Source organism: Drosophila miranda, chromosome XL (assembly GCF_003369915.1).
Source record: "Drosophila miranda strain MSH22 chromosome XL, D.miranda_PacBio2.1, whole genome shotgun sequence".
NCBI lineage: Eukaryota > Metazoa > Arthropoda > Insecta > Diptera > Drosophilidae > Drosophila > Drosophila miranda.
Window position 1 is genome coordinate 13,168,675 of NC_046673.1, and position 20,957 is coordinate 13,189,631.

A 20,957-nucleotide genomic window follows, 5' to 3' on the forward strand; every position below is an offset into this window, starting at 1 on the left:
CCACATCTCGATGTATATGTTTACGATACGCATAAACATATCGAATAAACTTATTTGAACTTGATATGAACCACGATTATTAATTGTACTTTTTGTGCTCTCTCTCTCTCTCTCTCTTTATCTTTCTCTCTGTAATTTCTCTCTCTCTCGTTGCCTCTTGCTCTCGTGTGATCTTCTCTTTCGTACACTTTGTTTCTGTGTGTACTGGATGTTTCGATTTCATTTAACAATCGCATCACATGACTTATTCTCTATCCACATGTGCAGCCTATCGCAGTACTACGAATTCTCCAAGGATCAGGACTACATCTGCTCAACGCCCTCCGACTCGGGCATGCATCTCTGCGGCAACTTTCCCCCCTACCGCAGCGGTTCCATGGTCTGCAATGGTAAGTGGTGTCCGGAGTCCGGAGTCCGGAGGTCGGGGGTCCGGAATCCACACAGTCCGGAATCCCTCAGTCTCAATTACATTAACTTTAAAGCTAAATGAAGTGCAAATTGCGCTGTAATCAAATTTGATGGCGTTTTTAATTGCTCTCCCTCGAGGTTAATGATGAGCTTAAGTTGAGCATCAGCTGGGGGATGGGCAGACGCAGACCCCGCCCTCGAACCAGAACCAGAACCAGAACCAGCAGCGGGAGCATCAGGAGCAGATTCAGCAGCAGAAGCAATCACAATTACAGCGATACTCACAGCTTCCCCTCCCTTTCCTTTTTCCTTCCCGCAGAGGAGGCCAAGCTGTTCGACTTCAATGAGCCGACGAACACCTCGTGCGTCAACTGGAACCAGTATTACACAACGTGCAAACAGACCGGCGAGAATCCCTTTCAGGGCACCATTTCGTTCGACAACATTGGCATGGCCTGGGTGGCCATATTCCTGGTGAGTGCTACGGATTGACTGCACTTATTTCATTCTCATGCACAAGGCATGCATTAGAGTAGTCTTCAAGGCGATCGAAATCAGCTTTAGCAGCGGATGATTTGTTCAACAAGTGCTGAGCAATCGCGAACATTTATCAACATGATGCATGACTCGTGTTCTCTCTCACACCACAGTTGGCTTCCGTTCCGTGGAATTTCAGTGGAAATTTAGGGAACTGTCATACGATTCCTCTCTCTCTCTTCTTCCCCGTCCATCCGATTCCCAATTAGTGTTCAACTTTGTTCAACAAATACGAACAGCAACAAGAGGAGGAACGAGGCAGACGAACAATGTTGCATGTTAATTCGGTGTCAACTCCGCTATGGTGGCATCGCGTTAACAAAACATCCTGGGAGGGACAGGGACAGGAAGGGGGACCTCGACCTCGCTGCTATATTCATAGCAGCGCATCGTTTACAGAGAGCGAAAACTTTACCAATCCCATTTCCATTGCCTGGAAAGGGGGGAAAGTGATAGTAGGTTCGCGTTAGTTATATGCGTCGTGATAGCCCACAGAATTCGAGCAGCTTCCTTTCGCTAATTAGGGGGGCCCTCACGTTTCAGGCATTAATTGATATGCCAATTAGAGAGGGCGCACACCGCACACCGCACACCGCGAGCGATTCAGTCCATTGATATGCAGGTCGAACGATCTAATTAATTCCAAATCAAGTGCACATTAAGCTTTGAAGCTGCCAACTGCTGAGGGGCGCTGAGTGGTTACCGGATAGCATAGGCATGGGCATACGTCAGTCGGCTACCAGTTGGAGCTCACTGATTGGCTCTTACGCTGGAGAAGAGGGTACCATTTGGTTACAAAAAAAATAGGATTACTCAGGATAAGTGGGTCCCCCCCCATAGATCAGGCCGGGTCAACTGTGGGCTGAAGATTAGCCATGCGGGATAGGCTTTGTTTTAGTTGTAGGGAGATTTCAACAGGTTATCTTTCCCCCATCCGTAACCCCATACCATTCGATGCGATCCCAGGCGCTCCTGAACACGAGTATCGCAGCACATTACACATACGTGACGTGGTCCAGAAGGCCAAAAGGCAATCCTAATTGCTCCGTCCACGCCTGACCACGCCCGGACCATGCCACACTGTGGCACGGCACGGCACAGCACGCCCCTTGGCAGCAAGGCATTATGGCAGGACAGAGCAGGGCAGGGGTAGGGGCAGGGGCTGTGACGAGAACAATAAAAGCCAGCTAAACGCCTGGATATGCGCCCGTACATTTAACCTCAATTTTATATCTGCGTTCAAGTATCTATGTGTATTGTGTATCCCTGTGTGTGTGTGAGTATGTGTACGCTAATTATGGTGAAATATTTGTTGGATTTGCAGGTCATCTCGCTGGAGGGCTGGACGGACATAATGTATTACGTGCAGGATGCGCACAGCTTTTGGGATTGGATCTACTTTGTGCTGCTGATTGTGGTGAGTGCTATCCTCGGTGCTGTCCGAAGCTGTGCGGTGCGGTGCGAGCCCCTACTTTGATCACGAGCTGAATATTCAATGGGGGGCGGGGACGGGGGTCTGGGTCTGTCCGTTCGCTTGGAGCGACCTCCAAATTCTGCTGGCCGGGCTAATTGAGCTGAAGCTGAAGCGGAGCGGGATTGCTGGATTGCTGGATTGCCGGCTCCGAAAGTATTCTAAAGCAATTTGCCAATGTAAATAAGTAAATTACTTTTCAACTATAACCAAAAACACATACACACAAAGACCGACAGGGGGGCAGACAGACAGCCACGAAAAGTTTGCATACACCGGCAAAACAACAAAATATTGCCAAAATACAGCCAGAAATATGTGTTATTTACATGTATATTTATCGTACCCATGAAGTACACATAATATCTATCTATTGCTATAAGAGCGATCAGCGATATACAATTTACAGCGGTATCCATTTGAAATTGATCGGAATTTTTTCGAGTGTACGATGAAGGCTTTAAAATGCATGATGCTGTTGCTCTGTCGACCAGCATCTGGCAACATGTTGCAATGCAGAGACCGGCCTCTCTCCATTGTCCCCTATCCGGGCCGCACTTTGGTCGGACTTCGAGTGGACTCCAGTCTGTTGTTGTGTCATTCGAATGGCAGGATTTGTGCTCAGGTGTCCTTGGGCCAATTAAAAGCCTTTAAGTGCATGCACAGACACAGCTACAATTGCAGATGGATGTACAGACAGAGATACAGATACAGATAGAGACAGGAGGCAGACACAGAGACTCAGACACAGATACAGAGACAGATACAGCTACAGATACAGCTACAATTGCAGAAGGAGGCACAGACACAGATACAGAGATACACATGAGGAAAATTTCATTATTTATGTTTGAAGTTTGCACAGTTTCCCCATTCCCTTCCCCCTTACCCACTCTGTTTTCATTTCCTCCCCCCTCTCCCCTCCCTCTCCCCCGTCTTTGTCGCTGTTCATTTCATGTGCAAAATGATTTTTCTCTTCCCGGCTACAACTTTTGGTATGCAAATAGTTTTCTGTAGTCTGCAGTACACTCGTACACTGTTGAGGGTTCTCGTTCTCATTCTCATTCTCGTTATGGATTTATACATTTTCTGCCCAGCTTTCTGTTCATACACGAAAATGCTAGCTAGAAACATTCTATCTATTCTTTGAAATATGTTTCCAATTTAAAGTTGGCCTGAAACTCGATTGTCTATTCTTTGCTTTGAAAGTGGGACAACTTTTCGATCGCTCGTATTTTTCGGCGCAAAGTTTGTGACTTTCTCACGACGATCTATCTATTCTTTGTATGGAAAAATCAACCTTAAATCATACAAACTTTAAGGGTATACAGAAAACCTAAGACAACTCGGTTGAAAGTGCGGAAGAAAATACACAAATTCACTCCATTCGATGTTATTCGATGCCTTTCAAGTAAACTTTTTTTCAATGTTGTTCAACCACCGACCCCGTACAAGCCTGCAGAAGGAACCGAGCCTTGGGTGGAGCCTGCAATCCGGCAGAAGACAGGCGCTAATTGAATTTAAGTGGATGGATTAAAATGTTTCCTCCAAAGACCCATCCTAAGCCCATCGGAGGAAGAGTGGCAGCAGAAACAAAGGCCGTGTAAAAGTTTCAGTTCGCATTTGTCGCCCGCTAGCAACGAAAATGAAAACGAAAACTTTTAAACGGAAATGCGAAAAGTTTTGCGGGAACTGCTGAGCGTCACCTGCCGATGGGTACCGTATTGGCACCGGCCAGGCCGTGCTTACATTTCCATCCACGTACTACTGCCATAAACGAAATGTACGGGTATTTGATGATAATACTCGGATAATATTCGGACATTTTCAATATTGAGGGGTTAACAATGGGGAAACGTGAGATGTGATGCCTTGCCTAATGCCTTGTTTTATATTGCAGATCGGGTCGTTCTTTATGATCAACCTATGCTTGGTCGTCATCGCCACTCAGTTCTCGGAGACGAAGAAGCGCGAGATGGAGCGGATGCGACAGGAACGGGCCCGATACACGTCCACGTCGACGCTGGCCAGCAGCACAAACAACTCGGAGCCGGCCACATGCTACGCGGAGATAGTCAAATATATCGCCCATCTGTGGCGACGCTTCAAGAGACGAATGTTAAAGAAGTACAGATTATATAAGTATGCTGCTTGTACCTTTTGATTTGATTCAATTACGATTTTTGTTTGTTATTTCCGTTTCCGGTTTGAGTTCTCTCTCTCTCTCCCCTGACTCTTTCTCTCTCTCTCGCTCTCTCTGACTCTCCACCGAAAGCTCTCTTTCACAAAAAGCAAAGCAAAGAAAAGCAAAGCTCTAGGCCTTAGTCACTTAAAAACTGATTGATTACTAACCGAAACCATTAAAGCGTGTAATTAGCGCACTAAACTCTCAGCCAGAGCGAGCTCCACACTCCACTGAGACTCTCTAACGGGGGAAAATGGATTTCCTCGATGCCCCAAGCAGTTCTTTCGAATATATACTCCCATTTTAAAGAGACGATTAACCCCTTGGGATTTATGCTATTCGGGGTTTATAGTTACATGTACATGCTTCCTCCATTTCATTGTGTTCTTTGGTTTCATTTTATTCCTTTGGTTCATTTCATTCCGTTCCTCCGTTCCACTTCTTTTGCGTTCTTCTTCTTTGGTTCCATTCCTCTGTTTCATTGCATTTCAGACTGCATTCCCGTGCACCTTCCATGTTCTTCTGCCGTTCTCTATGAGAACAAATTTCTGCGCTCCCTGTTAACCATTTCACTACACCCTTTGCAGGAATTTTCATAAATCCCTTCTCCGAATCTCCAATTTCCAATTAACGCCTATTTCCAATACCCACCCACATCCCCACTCCCACTTTCGTTCCATTCCATCGTTCGATTCCGTTTCAGTTTCCGCTTTTGAGGTACCGCACCTTCGCGGTCTTCATCATTTCTTGTTTCGATTTTGATTTATGAAAAATTCATTTAGCCCGCGCACTCCACGTGTTATGGTATCCTTATTTTTCCACATTCCACAATTTTTCCCCCATTTTCATTTGAAATTCTCCTGTTTCTGGTTTGGGTTTCATTTACATTTTCATTTTGTGCATTTTTTATGACTTTTGGGTTTTTCAATTATTATTTTTTACATGCATCCGTGTGTCGCTTGCTCCGCTTACATAGTCAAAATATATATACGCGTAGAGCATTGCGAATGCGTAGAATAGCAGCGAGAATAGGGCTAGTCCATAGATGGATACATAGGGGCGGGGGAGCGGCTAGACTCTCTCCTGAGACTCTCTGTGAGATGTGCATCCCGTGTAGGCTACTGGGTATCTTTGGTATACCCCATGGATACATATGAATTGGAGTCGGGAGTATAGTTCTTGTATTAGAAGAAGGTCCCTGGAATACATTACAATATGTTGATCCATGCTTGGTCCACCCACCCATCTCCACGCTCCCAGCTCCCACCAGCTCCCACCAGCTCCACGCCACGTGCCACACAATGATGCCACACAATGAGGCAACAAACACACATACCCATGCCGAATGCCATGATGCAACATGCATTGAATGACACTGATTCCACAGATGGAAGTCATGTTAATTTGGATCATTTGCATTTTTGTACTGCCGTTGTCCTTAGTTCATTCATTTGATTGAATTATGTAATTGCCATTGTTGTCTGTCTAATTGCTAAGCACACACGCACACACACCCAATCACCATACACCCACTCCTGGAGTCACACTTAAGCACACACACCCACACAGAGAAACAGATACACAAATACTCCATCTAGAGCACTAATGAGAGTGCACGTATTACACTACCCACCAGCCCCCCGCACGTGCAACAGCCCCATCGGTTGACCCTGCCCGAGAACCCCCCCAGCCCCGTAAACCCACAGAGAACACGATGTTTTGTGTACAGACATATGTGTGAATTACGCGAACTGCCAGCCAACTTGTTACTAATCAAATTTGGTTTTCCACACCACCCAAACTCCACCCAAACACCACCCAAACACCACCCAACCACCTGACCACTGTACAGGTACCAGCGGCAGCAACGCAAGGAGGGACTACTGCCCAATGCCGACAACCTGACCTTTTCACCGTCGCGCATCAAGTGCCACCATCCGAAGTGTCCCAAGTACAGTAATCGCAAGCATCCGTCCAGCATTCAGGATCAGATGATTACCGTTATGGTGCCGCTCAATTCCAACTCGAATTCCAACAACAACAACAATAACACCAACAATCACAATGGCAGCACCAACACGAATGCCATCAACAATGTGCCCAGCTGCACCACAGTGGCATTGGTGAACGGGATAAATGGCAGCACGGCCAGTGTGACCATGTCGACGGCCCAGCATCAGCAGGCCGCCCAGCAGCAGCAGCAGCAGCAGCAACACTCCTCCTCCGACAACACCGAACAGTCGATGGGCGAGGCGGCCTGTGGCGGCGGCAGTATGGTCATGCCGCGCAGCTCCTCGCTGAAGAAGTCCTCTCACCACCAGCTGAAGCCCGAGGGCAGTGCCGGCGAGCAGAAGACAATACTGTTGAAGTTCCCCCAGCAGATCATGGATTCGGAGCAGCTGATTGTGAGTATCTGACAATCGATAGGCAGCATAATCATCGATCACAACAGATCACATCAGATCAGTCCATCCCACATATACACACGTTCTGGTCTGCCGGGCCACAGAATTGATTCGAACAGAAAACAGAAACAGCAACAGCAAATGCCACAGCCACAGAATATATTTGTTCCTCCCAAAATTGCCACAAAAACAGACAAAGCTGAAAAACGATTTATCCACAAATGAAATGCCGTCAAACAAAACAAAAATGATAATAATAAAATTCTTTCATATTTGTTACAAACCTTTGCAAATCTCGTAGCTGCAGTTGGGAAATTTAGGCAAGGTACTGAACACAACAAAAATGTTTAATTAAATAAAATAAAATCAAATATCTGTAAACGTGAGAGAAGAGTGCCAGAGTGTTTCGGTCCCACCGAATCCTGGAGACCCTTGCAGTAAGCGTGCAGTATTTCTATTGCAATGCCATTTACCTGTGGCAAGGGCATTCAGTCGCTGCACAAATTAACAACAAAAAAAAACTACAGAAAACCGTTGCAAAAACATATCCCGTACAAATTGTAGATATAAACGAAATCCCGCATACCAAATGCCGTTGAAGTGGTTATCTTTTATTTTGTCGATTGTGTATGTATACGTAGAAGTGCATTTGAATACAAATACAAGTACATATGTAAATACATATGTATATAGAGAGTTGATTGCCCCATTAAATTGCTGAATCTGAATCTTTTGCCCATTGTTCCCATTGTGTCTCGCTTGAATGCCGATTAATTATTTATCTCATTTCGTTTTATTTGAATATATGAGAAAATGATACAGTTTTTATTAATATTTGCAATAAGCAAAGGCGAAGACATTTCCCATATGGGAATACATTACGTACCGTACCCATCCATTAGTCATTAGGGAAAGAGTGGCCACAGACTGGTCTGACATCGAAACATAAATATATTCCCAAAAATTCATCCAATAAAAGTATTCACAATATATTAAATACTTTTACATAATTAATATTCATTATAAAGTAAATATGTCACTATCGATAAAGTAATAAAATATTTAAGAACAATCTTGTCACTAGACCATATGAGGTCTGCCGTTAAAACCTAAAGGTTTGCTTCGTTTTCCCTCGAAACCATTCTGCAAGCGGTTCATCGATGAAATCTGAAGCTTTGGTTCAAGCAGTGCACCGCTGAAACCTGAAGCGTTGGTTCGTTTTTAATTGAAGTCATATTGCAAGAAGTGCGGCGCTGAAACCTGAAGGTTTGGTCCAAGCAGTGCACCGCTGAAACCTGAAGCTTTGGTTTGTTTGCCTTCGAAATATTTTTCAAGCGGTTCATCTACTCAACCTGAAAGTTTAAGAGAGGGATCAACCTGACTTTAAGGTGGATTTTAACTCTAAAACAGATCTAAAAGTATAAAAACAGTACAGCAAATTTTGTAATTATACAAAAAAACCGCTTAGTTTTCAGCCCTTTCCAACTTTAAGCCCTCCAGTAGTCGTGTGATAAGCGTAATATTAATCCCCCTTAATTTTCGGTTGAAGTTAAACTATACATATGTAGATATATCCTCTATCGGCCAGAGAAGCGCACACCAACGCTCTTATACCTCTGTATGTCCTGTATATCCTAGTAGCTTGTCACCTCGTTTAAAGTTATTATTCTTGATGATGATCCCCGTGAAGAGTTCCCTGTTCTCAGAGCCGAACGAACACTGACCCCCGCCGTGTAGAGACTCCCCTCTCTCGACCATTATCATAACAATGAATGAAAGATGAAGATCTGGCATTTCTAATTCTTGAATACTCTTGAATATAGAGCCATCCTTGCACCTCGGGCTTCCTTAGTCCGCCCACGTCGGCCAGCCGACGTCCGTCGGTGATGTTCAACGAGTACGTGCTGCTGCACACGCCTCCCGCCCTCAGCACGGAGCCGACCCTGGCACCGGGTAGCGCCTCCCCAGCAGCAACAACCACCACTGTTGCCACAGTGGCGGGAACGGCAGCCGCAGCTGCAGCAGCGGCAGCGACATCATCATCACCAGCAGCATCGGCGGCCGGTCCTGGTGGCAGCAACAACCACACCAACCACAACCTGAACAACAACAACCAAAGTGGGAGTGGCAGTGGCAGTGGTGCGGCGGCAGTTCCAGAGAAAAGCACCACCATATTCTCCACGGAGAAGATGACCCAGGCCGGCGATGGAAGCATCTGGCAGGTGAGTGATTGACCATCCATAAATGGCCAACCAATTGACTAACACTCTCTGCTGTTTCCGACCAGGTGAACCTACCGCAGACCATCGGCACCATCGCCAATCCATATGCAGATTGCTCCGAGCTGGGTATACACGATGCGATGACTTGTCAAGAGCTGTTAGCATTCTCTGTGGCCTTTTCAGCGGCCTTGCCGACGGGCCAGAGCACGCTAGAGTCCTTTTACACGTCGCTGGCCCGCTGTGATCCACACACCGCTGAGGCGCTTAAGGCCCAGCACAAGCGGGCCCCGACCACTTCCCAGGCCTTAGTCTCTGTCCAGTCCCCGGGACATTTCCAGCCAGCGCCGGATCAGGCGGCGGGTGGGGCAGTGGATGCCTTCGAGCTGAACGGTGCGCCCAGCACTGTCGCAGCCGTTTCAGCGGCTGTGGGCCCAGGGGAATCGCAGGCAACCACTCATCATCGCCAGCGGAGAGAGCATCACTCGCATCCCCAGCACCAGCATCAGCATCAGCACCAGCACCACCACAATAATAACAACAACAGCCACAGCAGGAACAACAATGGACATAGATCACGGGGTCACACATCCCACGGGCAGGGCCATGGGCGCGATCACGGCGGTCCCACGGGCAACTACATGGAGGACTACGCCTGCTGCTACGACCTGTACCAGAACGCCCTCTCGCCGCTGGAGGAGCGCCATCATCAGAGATCTGCGGCGATGCGCGGCCTGATCGCCGTCTACCGCTGCGTGTCACGCATCTGCAGCTACGTCCGACGCTATATCAGACGCCTGGTGGAGCACAAGTACTTCCAGCAGGGCATCCTGCTAGCCATTCTGATCAACACGCTCTCCATGGGGATCGAGTACCACAACCAGCCGCCGGAGCTCACAGCCATCGTGGAGACCAGCAACATAGTCTTTTCCGGCATCTTTGCCGTCGAGATGCTGCTCAAGGTGGTGGCCGAGGGGCCCTTCCGCTACATAGCGAATGGATTCAATGTCTTTGACGGCATCATTGTCATACTCAGGTGAGGTGTCTCTCAGCGATAGTCTCAGTCTCTTTCCACATAGTATTGCTTTCTCGTTCCATCAGCGCCATTGAGATATGCCAACAGTTTTTGGGCAACGGAACTGGGGGCGGTGGCTCTGGTTTGTCCGTTCTGCGGACATTCCGGTTGCTCCGCATCCTCAAGCTCGTCCGCTTCATGCCGAATCTGCGGAGGCAACTATTTGTCATGCTTCGCACCATGGACAATGTGGCCGTGTTCTTCTCCCTGCTGGTACTCTTTATATTCATCTTCAGGTGAGTTCGACTGCCCTTAAAAACCAGTCCGAAGACACACGATGACACTAACACACAAAAAAATATAGCAAAAAAAATATAAACAAAATAGATACACAAGAACAATACACAGAAACACACAAACACAGCTAACCACCACTAACAGACACTCACACACACACATATACACTATACACGAAGAAGGCGGAGATAACAAAAGATAATGAAGTAACGAAAAGAAAGAAAATTCAATCAGAGCTAATCAACGATTAATCGATTACCGATATACGGTTATCGAACGCGAAAAACCCCAAAAACCAATACCCAAAAAAGAAGAAGAAGAAAGAAAGTAAAATCCAAGCCAGTCCCAGCCAAAAAAAAAAAGAAATAAAGAAATGGAGCCGAAAAGTAACCCAATATTACCACCCGATACCGATACCGATACCGATACCACCAAACAGTTCCAGTTAGTTAGCCCATCCATAGCAAGGCGTCTATCGTCTAATTTCTAACAGTTTCTAGAGCCTCACTACGAGCATAGCTGCTTTCCAACATCAACTTTCCATATAGTTCAATCGATCCACCCCACACAAGCCCATGAACCCCTCATATCCGACTGTGCTTTCATATTGAAGTACAGTCTCGTCTCTTACTATCCATCTTTCACAGTCAAACGAGAGAGCTTTGGGTCATTTCATCATGTAATACCCAAGCCACTCTCACTCTCTTTCTATCATTTAACCACACACACACACACCCACCTACTAGACCCTCCCCCCTGTCGAAATTGTGCTCTGGTACTCGTAATTACTCGTAACTGTACTTGTTTATACTATGCTTTGACACGATTATACATTCTTCCTATTTGTACCCACTGCTGCGTACTACTTGAGTAATACATATGTATTTGAGTAAAGATTTGCCTAAATGTCTGTCTCTCTCTCGAATCGATCTCGCTCTCACTTACACACACATTTAAGCTCTGTCTCTCTATTACACTCTCTGTCTCTTTGTCTCTCTCAGTAACATATTTGAAACGTAATGAAGAAATGTAGTTAGCGTTACGATTTTGGTAACTTTGTAAGCAATCGATTCTCTCGTACAAGCAAGAATTGTACCCCCGTATCTCTTGCTTTTGATCTTTTTCCCCCATTCATACCTCTTTCGCTCTCTCTCTCTCTCTCTCTTTGCCGTAAGTTGTCGTACACTTTGTCTTCTCGCTCGCTCACTTTGCATTACTCTCTCTATTTGACACACACATAAACACGATCGAGTGGATTTATTCTTTCGGTCTCTCTCTCTCCCTCTCTCTCACTCTCACTCACTTGATACACCGTCAATATTCTGATTCAGTTCTGGCTCCGCGTACATTTTAAGAACTTATTCAGCTTTTAGTCAAGAATATTCGTACTCTTTTAGTCCCCCGTTTCAAATTCCAAAATCACTCACTATTTCTCTCACTCCCATTCTCACTCCAATTCAATTTCTGCTCAAAATTCATTTCGTTTACTTGAGTTTTACCCAGACACACCGATACACCAACAACAGCCACAGAAACTACATCAAAATAAACAAAAACAAATTAGTTAGCCAGTTAGTTAGCCAAAAATACGCTTTATTCCAATTCAAATTAACTAAATGTGTGTCTTAGCTTCTCTTAGCGTTAACCAACACTGAAAACACAAACACACAGACCACACTCCAGAGACACTTGAAAGCTCGATCCGAAGTTTTGATTGGCTTGCGAGTGAGCTTCCTTCCCCGCTTTGAGCTTTTCACACAGACACGGCACACGCACAACACAAAGACACGCAGAGACACACAAGTACCAGATCGTACGCTTAATTATTGTGTAGTATTGCAGCCGCTGCAGTTTTGATACATACTCGTACTCGATATATACTCGATCTCTCTCTCTTTCTCTATCTCTCTCTCTCTGTCGCTATACTTTATATGATTACTCGTAATTGATATACTGTATCGTACTCGTATAACTATGGTATTGTATCAATTTCACACTCGCACACGGCCAAGAACACACAAGAACACAATACAACACACGTACAATACAAAATAATTAGCTAGTCTAGTTGCTAAAGTAAACGTAATCGAGTTTGTGTAGTTAGAATAGCAACAGCAAAAGCTGCGACACAACATGCAACATGCAACATGCAACACATGAGACATATGTAACTCTCCAGATATATTTACATACTACAACTCGTACATATCGAATATGCCACCGATTAAAGAAGTTCATGAAAATGCCGTATTTCGTATGAAATTGAAGCCAGCGTCGATGTCTCTACGAGACGACTGAAACCAAAACCGACAAACCAACTCGATAAACGACCCCTGATTAAACTCTAAAGAGAAACCTAAACCTAAACCGCAAAACAGACCACAAACCAAACCAAAATCTGAATGAATAACCCCCAAACCCCACGCCACCATCCGTCACCGTCCCACCCACCACCGGCTATAGCTTCACCTCTCTCCACTGTCTCTGTCTCTGTCTCTCTCAGCTTGGGATTGAACTGAATCTTTGTTTCGTTTTACTTCTGTTGTAGTCCGATTGCAGTCTTGTGGGTGAGCTATGATCCTCAGAGAGGAAAGCTTTGAACCGAAAGCTGCAACCTTAAAGCCCTGCCAGCAGCCCCTCTCTATAACTCTCTCTCTCTCTCTATTGGAGTGTTTTCTTTTGTTTGCCGCTCGTCGCTCACCAACAGCAACACAAACACACTCTCTCTCGCTCCTTTTCTCTCTCGCTCTCTCTCTCTCTCTCTCTCTCTCTCTGTGTCTGTCTTTTTCTCTCACACTCTCTCACTCTGTCTCTTTCTTTCTTAACTCTCTCTCTCTCTCTATTTCTATATTTTGTCTCTCTCTCTCTCTCTTCGTCACACTCCACACAATTTAATAAATAAAAAAAACTTACTAAAACCAAAACCAAAACAAAATAATAATCGAATAAACTGAATACTGAAAACCGAAATTAAAATAAACTTAAATGTATGCTAAACACCAACCCAAAAAAAAACCCAAAAAACCTCAAAAAAACCTCAAAAAAACACAAAAATATATAAGAATATATGTTATAATGATAATCGAAAACAAACAACAAAAAAAACCAACAACAAACAATAAAATATATATATATATATATATCATATTATATATCAACAAAAACAAACCATCACTTTAGTATACTCGGCATGAATCTGTTCGGATGTAAATTCTGCGAGAAAGTTAACGGAGAGATGATTTGCGATCGTAAGAATTTCGACAGCCTGCTCTGGGCGCTCGTCACAGTGTTCCAGGTAGACCCATTGCTATCAGCCTTATACCATATATAAACCTATAAATATATATATCTATACTACTACTGCTACTACTACTCCTACTACTCCTAATGTTACGCCATTATCTGCTACTACTGATATGATTACGATTAACTGTTCATGAAACTGAAAAAGAAATGCAAAAGCCAAGAAACCAAAAGGAAAGAAAAGATAAAGATATTCTGAGATCCTTTTCGGAACCAAAGAGCATTTTGTTTTTCTTCCTTTCACTTTGAATTCCGCTTCAGTTTTGACGAGTGTTTTGATTTTCGTTTCTGTTTCGATTACATTTACCGTTGCGATAACCATTGATCGTAAAGCATTATTACCGTTGTGTCTTCCTATCACTCTCTCTCTCTCTCGCTCTGTCTTCGTCTATCTGTGTATCCTTGTGTGCGAGTGTGTGGCACACGTACACACACGCACACAAGGATTTGTTATAATTTTATGATTTATTATCGATAAGCCGATTGGCAGAGCGATGTCGATGTCGATGGCGATAGCTCGCTCGCACTAATTTGTGGTGTGTACTTGAGTGTAGTATTCAGTTGAACATGCTTTGATATTGAGTTCCTTCGATTACAATACCGATTTCGATTACGATTACGATTAACATTTCGATTACGATTCTTGAGTTGGCATGCCAGTTAAGCGTTACCGTTTCGAGTTCAATAGCAAGCAGCGCGCATCCGCATGCAGTTCCGTATGAGTATCCGTATGAGTATCCGTACGAGTATCCGTAGATATTCGAGAGAGCTGATTAAGCCAGCCATATAACCATAGACATATCCAAGCATATTATAGCCTATCTATAGCCGTATCTGTATCTGTGTATATATCTTTATATTTGTACATTGCACCAGGTAAGCATTACCGTTCGTTCGAGTTCGTTGTTGAGCTTTGCATGGGTTCGGATCCGTGTATATAAAATATTCAAGTATAACTGATAAATCAGTTTGCATCCCAGCATCCACCCCAGCCAACCCCACCCCGACTCGACTCGAACACATTGCATACTTCGTACACCTCCGAAACACACACGATTTTTATATCTAACTATCTATCTATCTATCTATCTGTCTGTCTCTTTGTCTCTCATATGCTATACTATCTTATTCGTATGCGTATGTACTACTCGTATGTACCACATATATATGCTTTGATTGTCACTTTGTCTCTTGTTGTCCTCCCACTTTCGTTTGCCTTCTTTGTCACTCACATTTTGCTCTTTATCTTTATCCTACTATATCTAAGTGTATATCCCGTATTCGTGCCAATTTCTATCTATAGTCCTCATCCTATTCTAGTCTCTAAGTTGTATAGAACTCAGCCCCGAACGTATCCCTCTAAAAAGAGAACTCTCCCTCTGTATCTCCCCCTCTCTCTTTCTCTCCCACTCTCTCGATTACACACACATATGCATTGCCCACTGTAAACTATCTGACCCACTGTAACTCTGACCCCTCAGGCACACTCTCGCACACACACTCACACACACACACATCACATGCATATGTACATGTACATGCATTACTACTATAGTCTCGGGACCCAACAAACTGTACAACAAAAAACCCAGTCCCTAGGCACCTCACACCACATGAATACAAGTAAATAAACATATGTATGTATGAGGGCCCATGTCCAGATTCACTCTGTATATAAACAGACATCAGAACCCATCAGAACAGAAAACAGAAAACAGAACAGAACTCCAGGCCAACTCCAGATAGAAGACCAAAAGTCGCCAGAAGTCTCCTTCTCACACTATTTCTCTGTCCTTCTCTTTGTCTCTTTTTATATACATATATACTATATATACGTACATACCCGAGAATAATCCCAGTTAACACCCAGCCCCATGTATAGTACAGGACCCTATATCCGTATATACAAAATATATACATAGTACATATATATGTATACATATATGTACATATATGAATTGCAACCATTTGCATATACGAGCATATAAGGAAACCACCCCTTTACCACTCTCTCTATGACTATATCTATGAATCAATTTATATATATAGTATATGCCTATATATGTATAAATGAATATCGAATAACAACACACATCTATAACTCTATAAATATATACCTATATATATATATAAAACATACATATATATAAACCTACAGCATACTCGGCATGTATCTGTTTGGCGGTAAGTTTTGTAAATTTTTGGACGAATCCGGACTCGAACGCGAGTGTACGTGTCCCGAAATAATCAGCCGGCATCCGCAATGCGAGTGCGATCGCAAACACTTCAACAACATTTTGTGGGCCACTGTCACAGTATTCCAAGTAAGAACAATAAAACAGCAATAAACTTACAGAATCCCCCAACCACACCCAACCACCCCCACCCAACCACCCACATCCAACCATCCAACCGCACCCATCCCTTACTCCCACTGTATGTAACAGATCCAGCCACACCCACACCCACACCCACTTTTCCCCACTGTAAGAAAAATACAACAGTTACAACAAATATCACCTATCAAATGAGTCTGAAATTCTTGCGATTATGTAACCAGTATTTTTTTAAAATTTTCAAGTATTGCCACAAAAGTACCCAGTTCCTAGTTTCTCTGTCTCTCTTTCTCTATTTCTCTGTTTGACCTCTTGATTTGTATTGATTTCTCGTGATTCCTAGCCAATATATATGTATTTCCAACCATCCCTTCGTTAGTTATATCTTTTGAGTTCTGATCTTTGAGTTCTCCTGTTCACTTTTGAATTTTTCGATTTGAGTTTGAATTGAGATTTCGATTCCGATGCCAGCAAATGTAGTCCACACCCCTATGCCTATGCCCCACTAACACACATGCAAAATCCTCACAAAAGAACACCAGAGTAGGCCGCATATCTTCCCACCAGTGTATATATATATATTGTGTACAGATCACATCCCATTATCCACTTATGCTTCCACAGTACTGCTGTACGCTGCTCTGCAGAGGTACAGTCTCGTCTGGCCAAGCGCTCTATCACATAACTTCTTTTCTTTTATCCTTCTCTCTCTCTCTCTCTCTCTTCTATCTCTCCTTATCTTTCACCCACCCACTCGTACACGACACATGACTTAAGCCAAGCAAACCGTTATCGATGATGCTACCTTTTGTTGCATGACCCCCTTGGGATCCTCTCAGCTTTATTGCCTATGCCTTTGCCTCCGGCTTTCGGCTTTGATTTTGTTGTATGCAATCCTCGGATATGATTCCGATTTATAATCCAATTCAAAGTCAGATCCCTACTGACACACACACGCACACTCTCACTACTCTACAACTAGAATTTGTATATAATTGTTTCATTTCCGTTCCGTTCCGTTTCGTTTTGTTCCATTTGGTTCGTTTGTTCGTTAGCTTGTTACAAACGAAATAAAGCTTTTAACTTTTCAATTAGCCGCCCATACCCTCCTCCCAAGAAAACCCCAAAATCTCCGTCTCGTTCTCTCTCTCTTTTTCTGTTTCCCTCTTCCTCTCTCTCTTTTTCTGTCTCTCTCTCTCTGTCTCACATAGTCGAACCATTCGAAAATTGTCGCTAAGCAAAACCATATACAAATCGTTATACATATATACATCAATATGTTGAAAGTTGTATTTGTGCAATACCAATACCAATGTACAGCCACAAAGTTAAGAACCATAAAAAAAACAAAAAAAAAAAACAAAAAACCAAAACTGAACATTAAATTTAACTTTTATATCAACCGCATTCGTATTGTATCATATTAAAAAACAAAAAACAACTTTTAAATAGAACAGAAAAAAAAACATTGGCACGTCGTGTACAGAGCAAAACAGAAATACCAAAAAAAAAAAAAACAAAACAAAAAATTTGAAATCTTTGAAAAATTCCTATGCAAGAATTATGTGCGCTTTTTGCCTTTGCCTTTGCCTTTTGCTCTTTGTCCTTAGTCCGAGGAGAGCGGCCGCCGTGCTGCTGCTTCTCTTTGAGTTTTGCTATTGAATTGGTTTTGCTTTTGCTTTTGCTTTCGCTTTTGGCTTTGCTTATAGCGTTCTCGTTTTTGTCTTAGTTTGATTTTGCGTTGTTTTTGTGTGCCTTTCTTTAGTTTTTAGTATGCCACACCACGAATTATTGTTTGAAGAACCGCTCTGTGCAGCAGCCTACTTACAAATATTGGATATTGGTCGCACTGTACTGTCCAGCCAGAGAAACGAAACGAATAATATGCATCGAGTGTCGCTGGCACTGCTTGCACACTCAAATCCTTTTCGCCTTCCAACTATCCTGCTCTACATATCTCTCTCTCTCCCACCATATCTCTCTCTTGCTGTCTCTCTTGCTCTGACACAGTCTGCTTGCTTTTGTTTGCGTTTGCCTGTTGATTGCCGAATTACTCTTAAGTCATAAGCTATGATTGATTAATCCGCAAATGATTGATCGAGTGCTGTCCGTAAGAGTCCAACATTTGTGATATTCCTGTAAATGTTTCTGATTATATTCAAGGATAATGTTCGTAACAGCTGGTCCAGAAGAAGACCTATTCTTCTGTGAAGACTTGCTAATAGAATAAGAAATAAACTTAGAAAATGTTAGATTATTAATAAACTTATCGTTTTTTGAGTTGAAATTTGTATTACTGAATATACTACTAGTACCTATTCAAAACGATCTCAGTGAAAGTAAAACATTCGCTTTCAAGCATTCTAAATGATGCACAGCTGTGAACAGCCGATGTTCATGGTCAAATCAAATACTCTTACAGCAATACCTATAATGTTAGTTAAGTTTCACGATTAACGCATCTTTTTTGCGGCGGCCAGAGCTAGCAAACAAAAGCTAGTGCCCACAATCATTCAGATATGCGAGTATACATATGTACGAGGACATATGGAACAACTCGTTAAAGTATGCTACATATATCCGACCAACAGGTTATATAATATATTTGACTATCTCTCGCTCTCGCTCTCGCCATCTCTATGTCTCTTTCGCTCTCTTTCTTTGCTCTCTCTCTCTGCTCTCTCTTGCGCTCTCTCTGTATCTGTCTGTCTCTGCCTTTGTCTGACATTTAACATTCGTTTGGCATTCGTTTTATATTACGTTTCTACTTACTTACTTACTTACGTGCCACCCACCGCAACAAATAAAACTACAAAATTTGTTTATTGGTATTTCGTTCTTTTTTTCTTTCGCTTCTTTCTATTAATTATCGATACATGTATATCCGACATATATATGATATCCATGCATATGTATGTTATATCTGCACCACGTTTGCCGCCCGCCACTGCAACTGCAACTCCAACCGATCAACAACAACAACAACTCCAACAAAAATTCCAACTCCAACTACAACAATCTTCCAACAACAATCAACTCAACAACAATCTACAACAACAATCACCAACAAAATGTTTTTAGATACTGACGCAAGAGGATTGGAACGTCGTCCTGTTCAATGGAATGGAAAAGACAAGTCATTGGGCCGCATTGTACTTTGTGGCCCTAATGACATTCGGCAATTATGTGCTATTTAATTTATTGGTGGCCATTTTGGTTGAGGGATTCAGTTCAGAGGTAGAGTTTTGCCAACAAAAAAAAGTTCCCTTGCTTTACCCCTCATCAAAGACCCAACCCCCCCATTAACACCCCAACTAACTCGTCGCAATCGCCATTCGAACAGCGATGCAATCGAACACTAGCTCGGTGTTGATAAATCGATAAATCGACGCTTAGCTATCGGAATGCAAAATCGATAGCTCGTATAGTGCATACATAAATTAAACATATAGATCAAATAAAAATTGAAAGCTCCAGGCTGCTATCCGAACGGTAGACACGATAGATCGATAAGTGTAGAAGGACTTTTTACACTTTTTCGTGTATTTTCAAGAATGATAAGCGTTCATTCAAAGTATCATTGACCATCCATGAAAATTACTTTGATTAATTAACTGATTTACAAATGAAGAAAAATCATTTCTCTAATATTTCTAGAAATGCATGCGTTGAGAAGCTGTGTTATTTTGCAGAATGATCGATCAATTCGAACGATTAAGTTTCTGATCCAGAAAGTAAAGCTTCGATTAGCCATTGAATGCAACACGAATATTCATATGCAGCTCGAAAAGCCCGAGCTCCGATAAGCAAAACGTGTTGTATCCCAACATCAGTCGATCACCCACAGCCCTCTCCTCCCACAGCCTTGCCCTCTCCAGCGCAATTCCAAGCACCCACCCAAGAACCAGCGTGAGGCAAAAAACGCGTGTGGCACGCGACCAGCTGAGCAGCCGACCGACCCCCAAAGAATCCCCCACTCCATGCTCCACGCTCTAAGGTTGACGAGAAAGTCTAATTTTGAAATTTTGATTCCCTCAGCGAAATGAACGTCGCGAGCGCGAACAGCGCGAGTTGGTTAAGAAACTGCGCGAAGAGACATTGGCCGAGAATTATAGCGATGGTATGTACGATGAATCGCGCAGCGAGGCGGATTCATCGACCACTAACGATAGTTACTACGAGGTACGCAATCGCTGGCGCTCAGCGGAGGACGTGCGCAAGGTAAGTCATCCGGAAGCGAAAGCGGAAACGGAAGTGCCACAGTGGACACAGATCCGGTGCGTGTATGTGTGCCTGTGTGCCTGTGTGTGAGTGGTGTATTCGGTTGCATGCGTCTCGTTGCATGAGTGTGTGCTACAGTCTCAATGAGAGTGTGTTGAATGCATGTTTGTGTGTGTGTGTGTGTGTGTGAAGCACAGCACCGGTTCTATCCACGGCTCGTCCTCCTACTCCCACCAACAGCTGCAGGACTCGGCCGAGCTGATCATCGAGGCCAAGAGCAACATGCACCGCCAGCGGCTGCTCCAGCCCAGTCACGATTACCAGATCAATGAGCTGCCCACGCCGGGTGGCGCACCGGCGTCTGGCATTACTGCTTCCGGCCAGGACAAGGAGGCTGGAGGTGGAGGCAGCGGCGCCAGCAACATGCTCAAGCTGATGCCACACGAAGAGGGCAGCAGCAGCAAGCCCCGCGGCGGCCTCAAAAAGGTAAGTGACCCAGCAACGGGCCCGACGGACCCACACGCTGGGTACTGCCACGGGAAGAGCAGCCACGACCTACG

General features: G+C 43.9%; 1 protein-coding gene across 12 annotated transcripts in view; it reads left to right on the forward strand.

Moving 5' to 3' along the window:
* Nucleotides 1–20,957, forward strand: part of LOC108164678 (voltage-dependent T-type calcium channel subunit alpha-1G) — a 90,084-nt gene that overhangs the window by 58,791 nt on the left and 10,336 nt on the right. For 4 of the 12 annotated variants that reach the window (XM_033389347.1, XM_017300533.2, XM_033389374.1 and 1 more), the window contains 13 exons: nucleotides 268–389; nucleotides 728–882; nucleotides 2,270–2,362; nucleotides 4,317–4,558; nucleotides 6,454–7,006; nucleotides 7,308–7,331; nucleotides 8,830–9,228; nucleotides 9,294–10,261; nucleotides 10,327–10,536; nucleotides 15,999–16,164; nucleotides 19,258–19,413; nucleotides 20,215–20,397; nucleotides 20,638–20,883. In XM_033389347.1, coding sequence (XP_033245238.1) covers nucleotides 268–389; nucleotides 728–882; nucleotides 2,270–2,362; nucleotides 4,317–4,558; nucleotides 6,454–7,006; nucleotides 7,308–7,331; nucleotides 8,830–9,228; nucleotides 9,294–10,261; nucleotides 10,327–10,536; nucleotides 15,999–16,164; nucleotides 19,258–19,413; nucleotides 20,215–20,397; nucleotides 20,638–20,883 — 3,517 coding nt within the window. Of the gene's footprint in view, nucleotides 1–267; nucleotides 390–727; nucleotides 883–2,269; nucleotides 2,363–4,316; nucleotides 4,559–6,453; nucleotides 7,007–7,307; nucleotides 7,332–8,829; nucleotides 9,229–9,293; nucleotides 10,262–10,326; nucleotides 10,537–13,717; nucleotides 13,833–15,998; nucleotides 16,165–19,257; nucleotides 19,414–20,214; nucleotides 20,398–20,637; nucleotides 20,884–20,957 lie in introns of those variants that run through there. The other 8 variants (XM_033389370.1, XM_033389380.1, XM_033389357.1 and 5 more) reach the window with 6 other exon arrangements.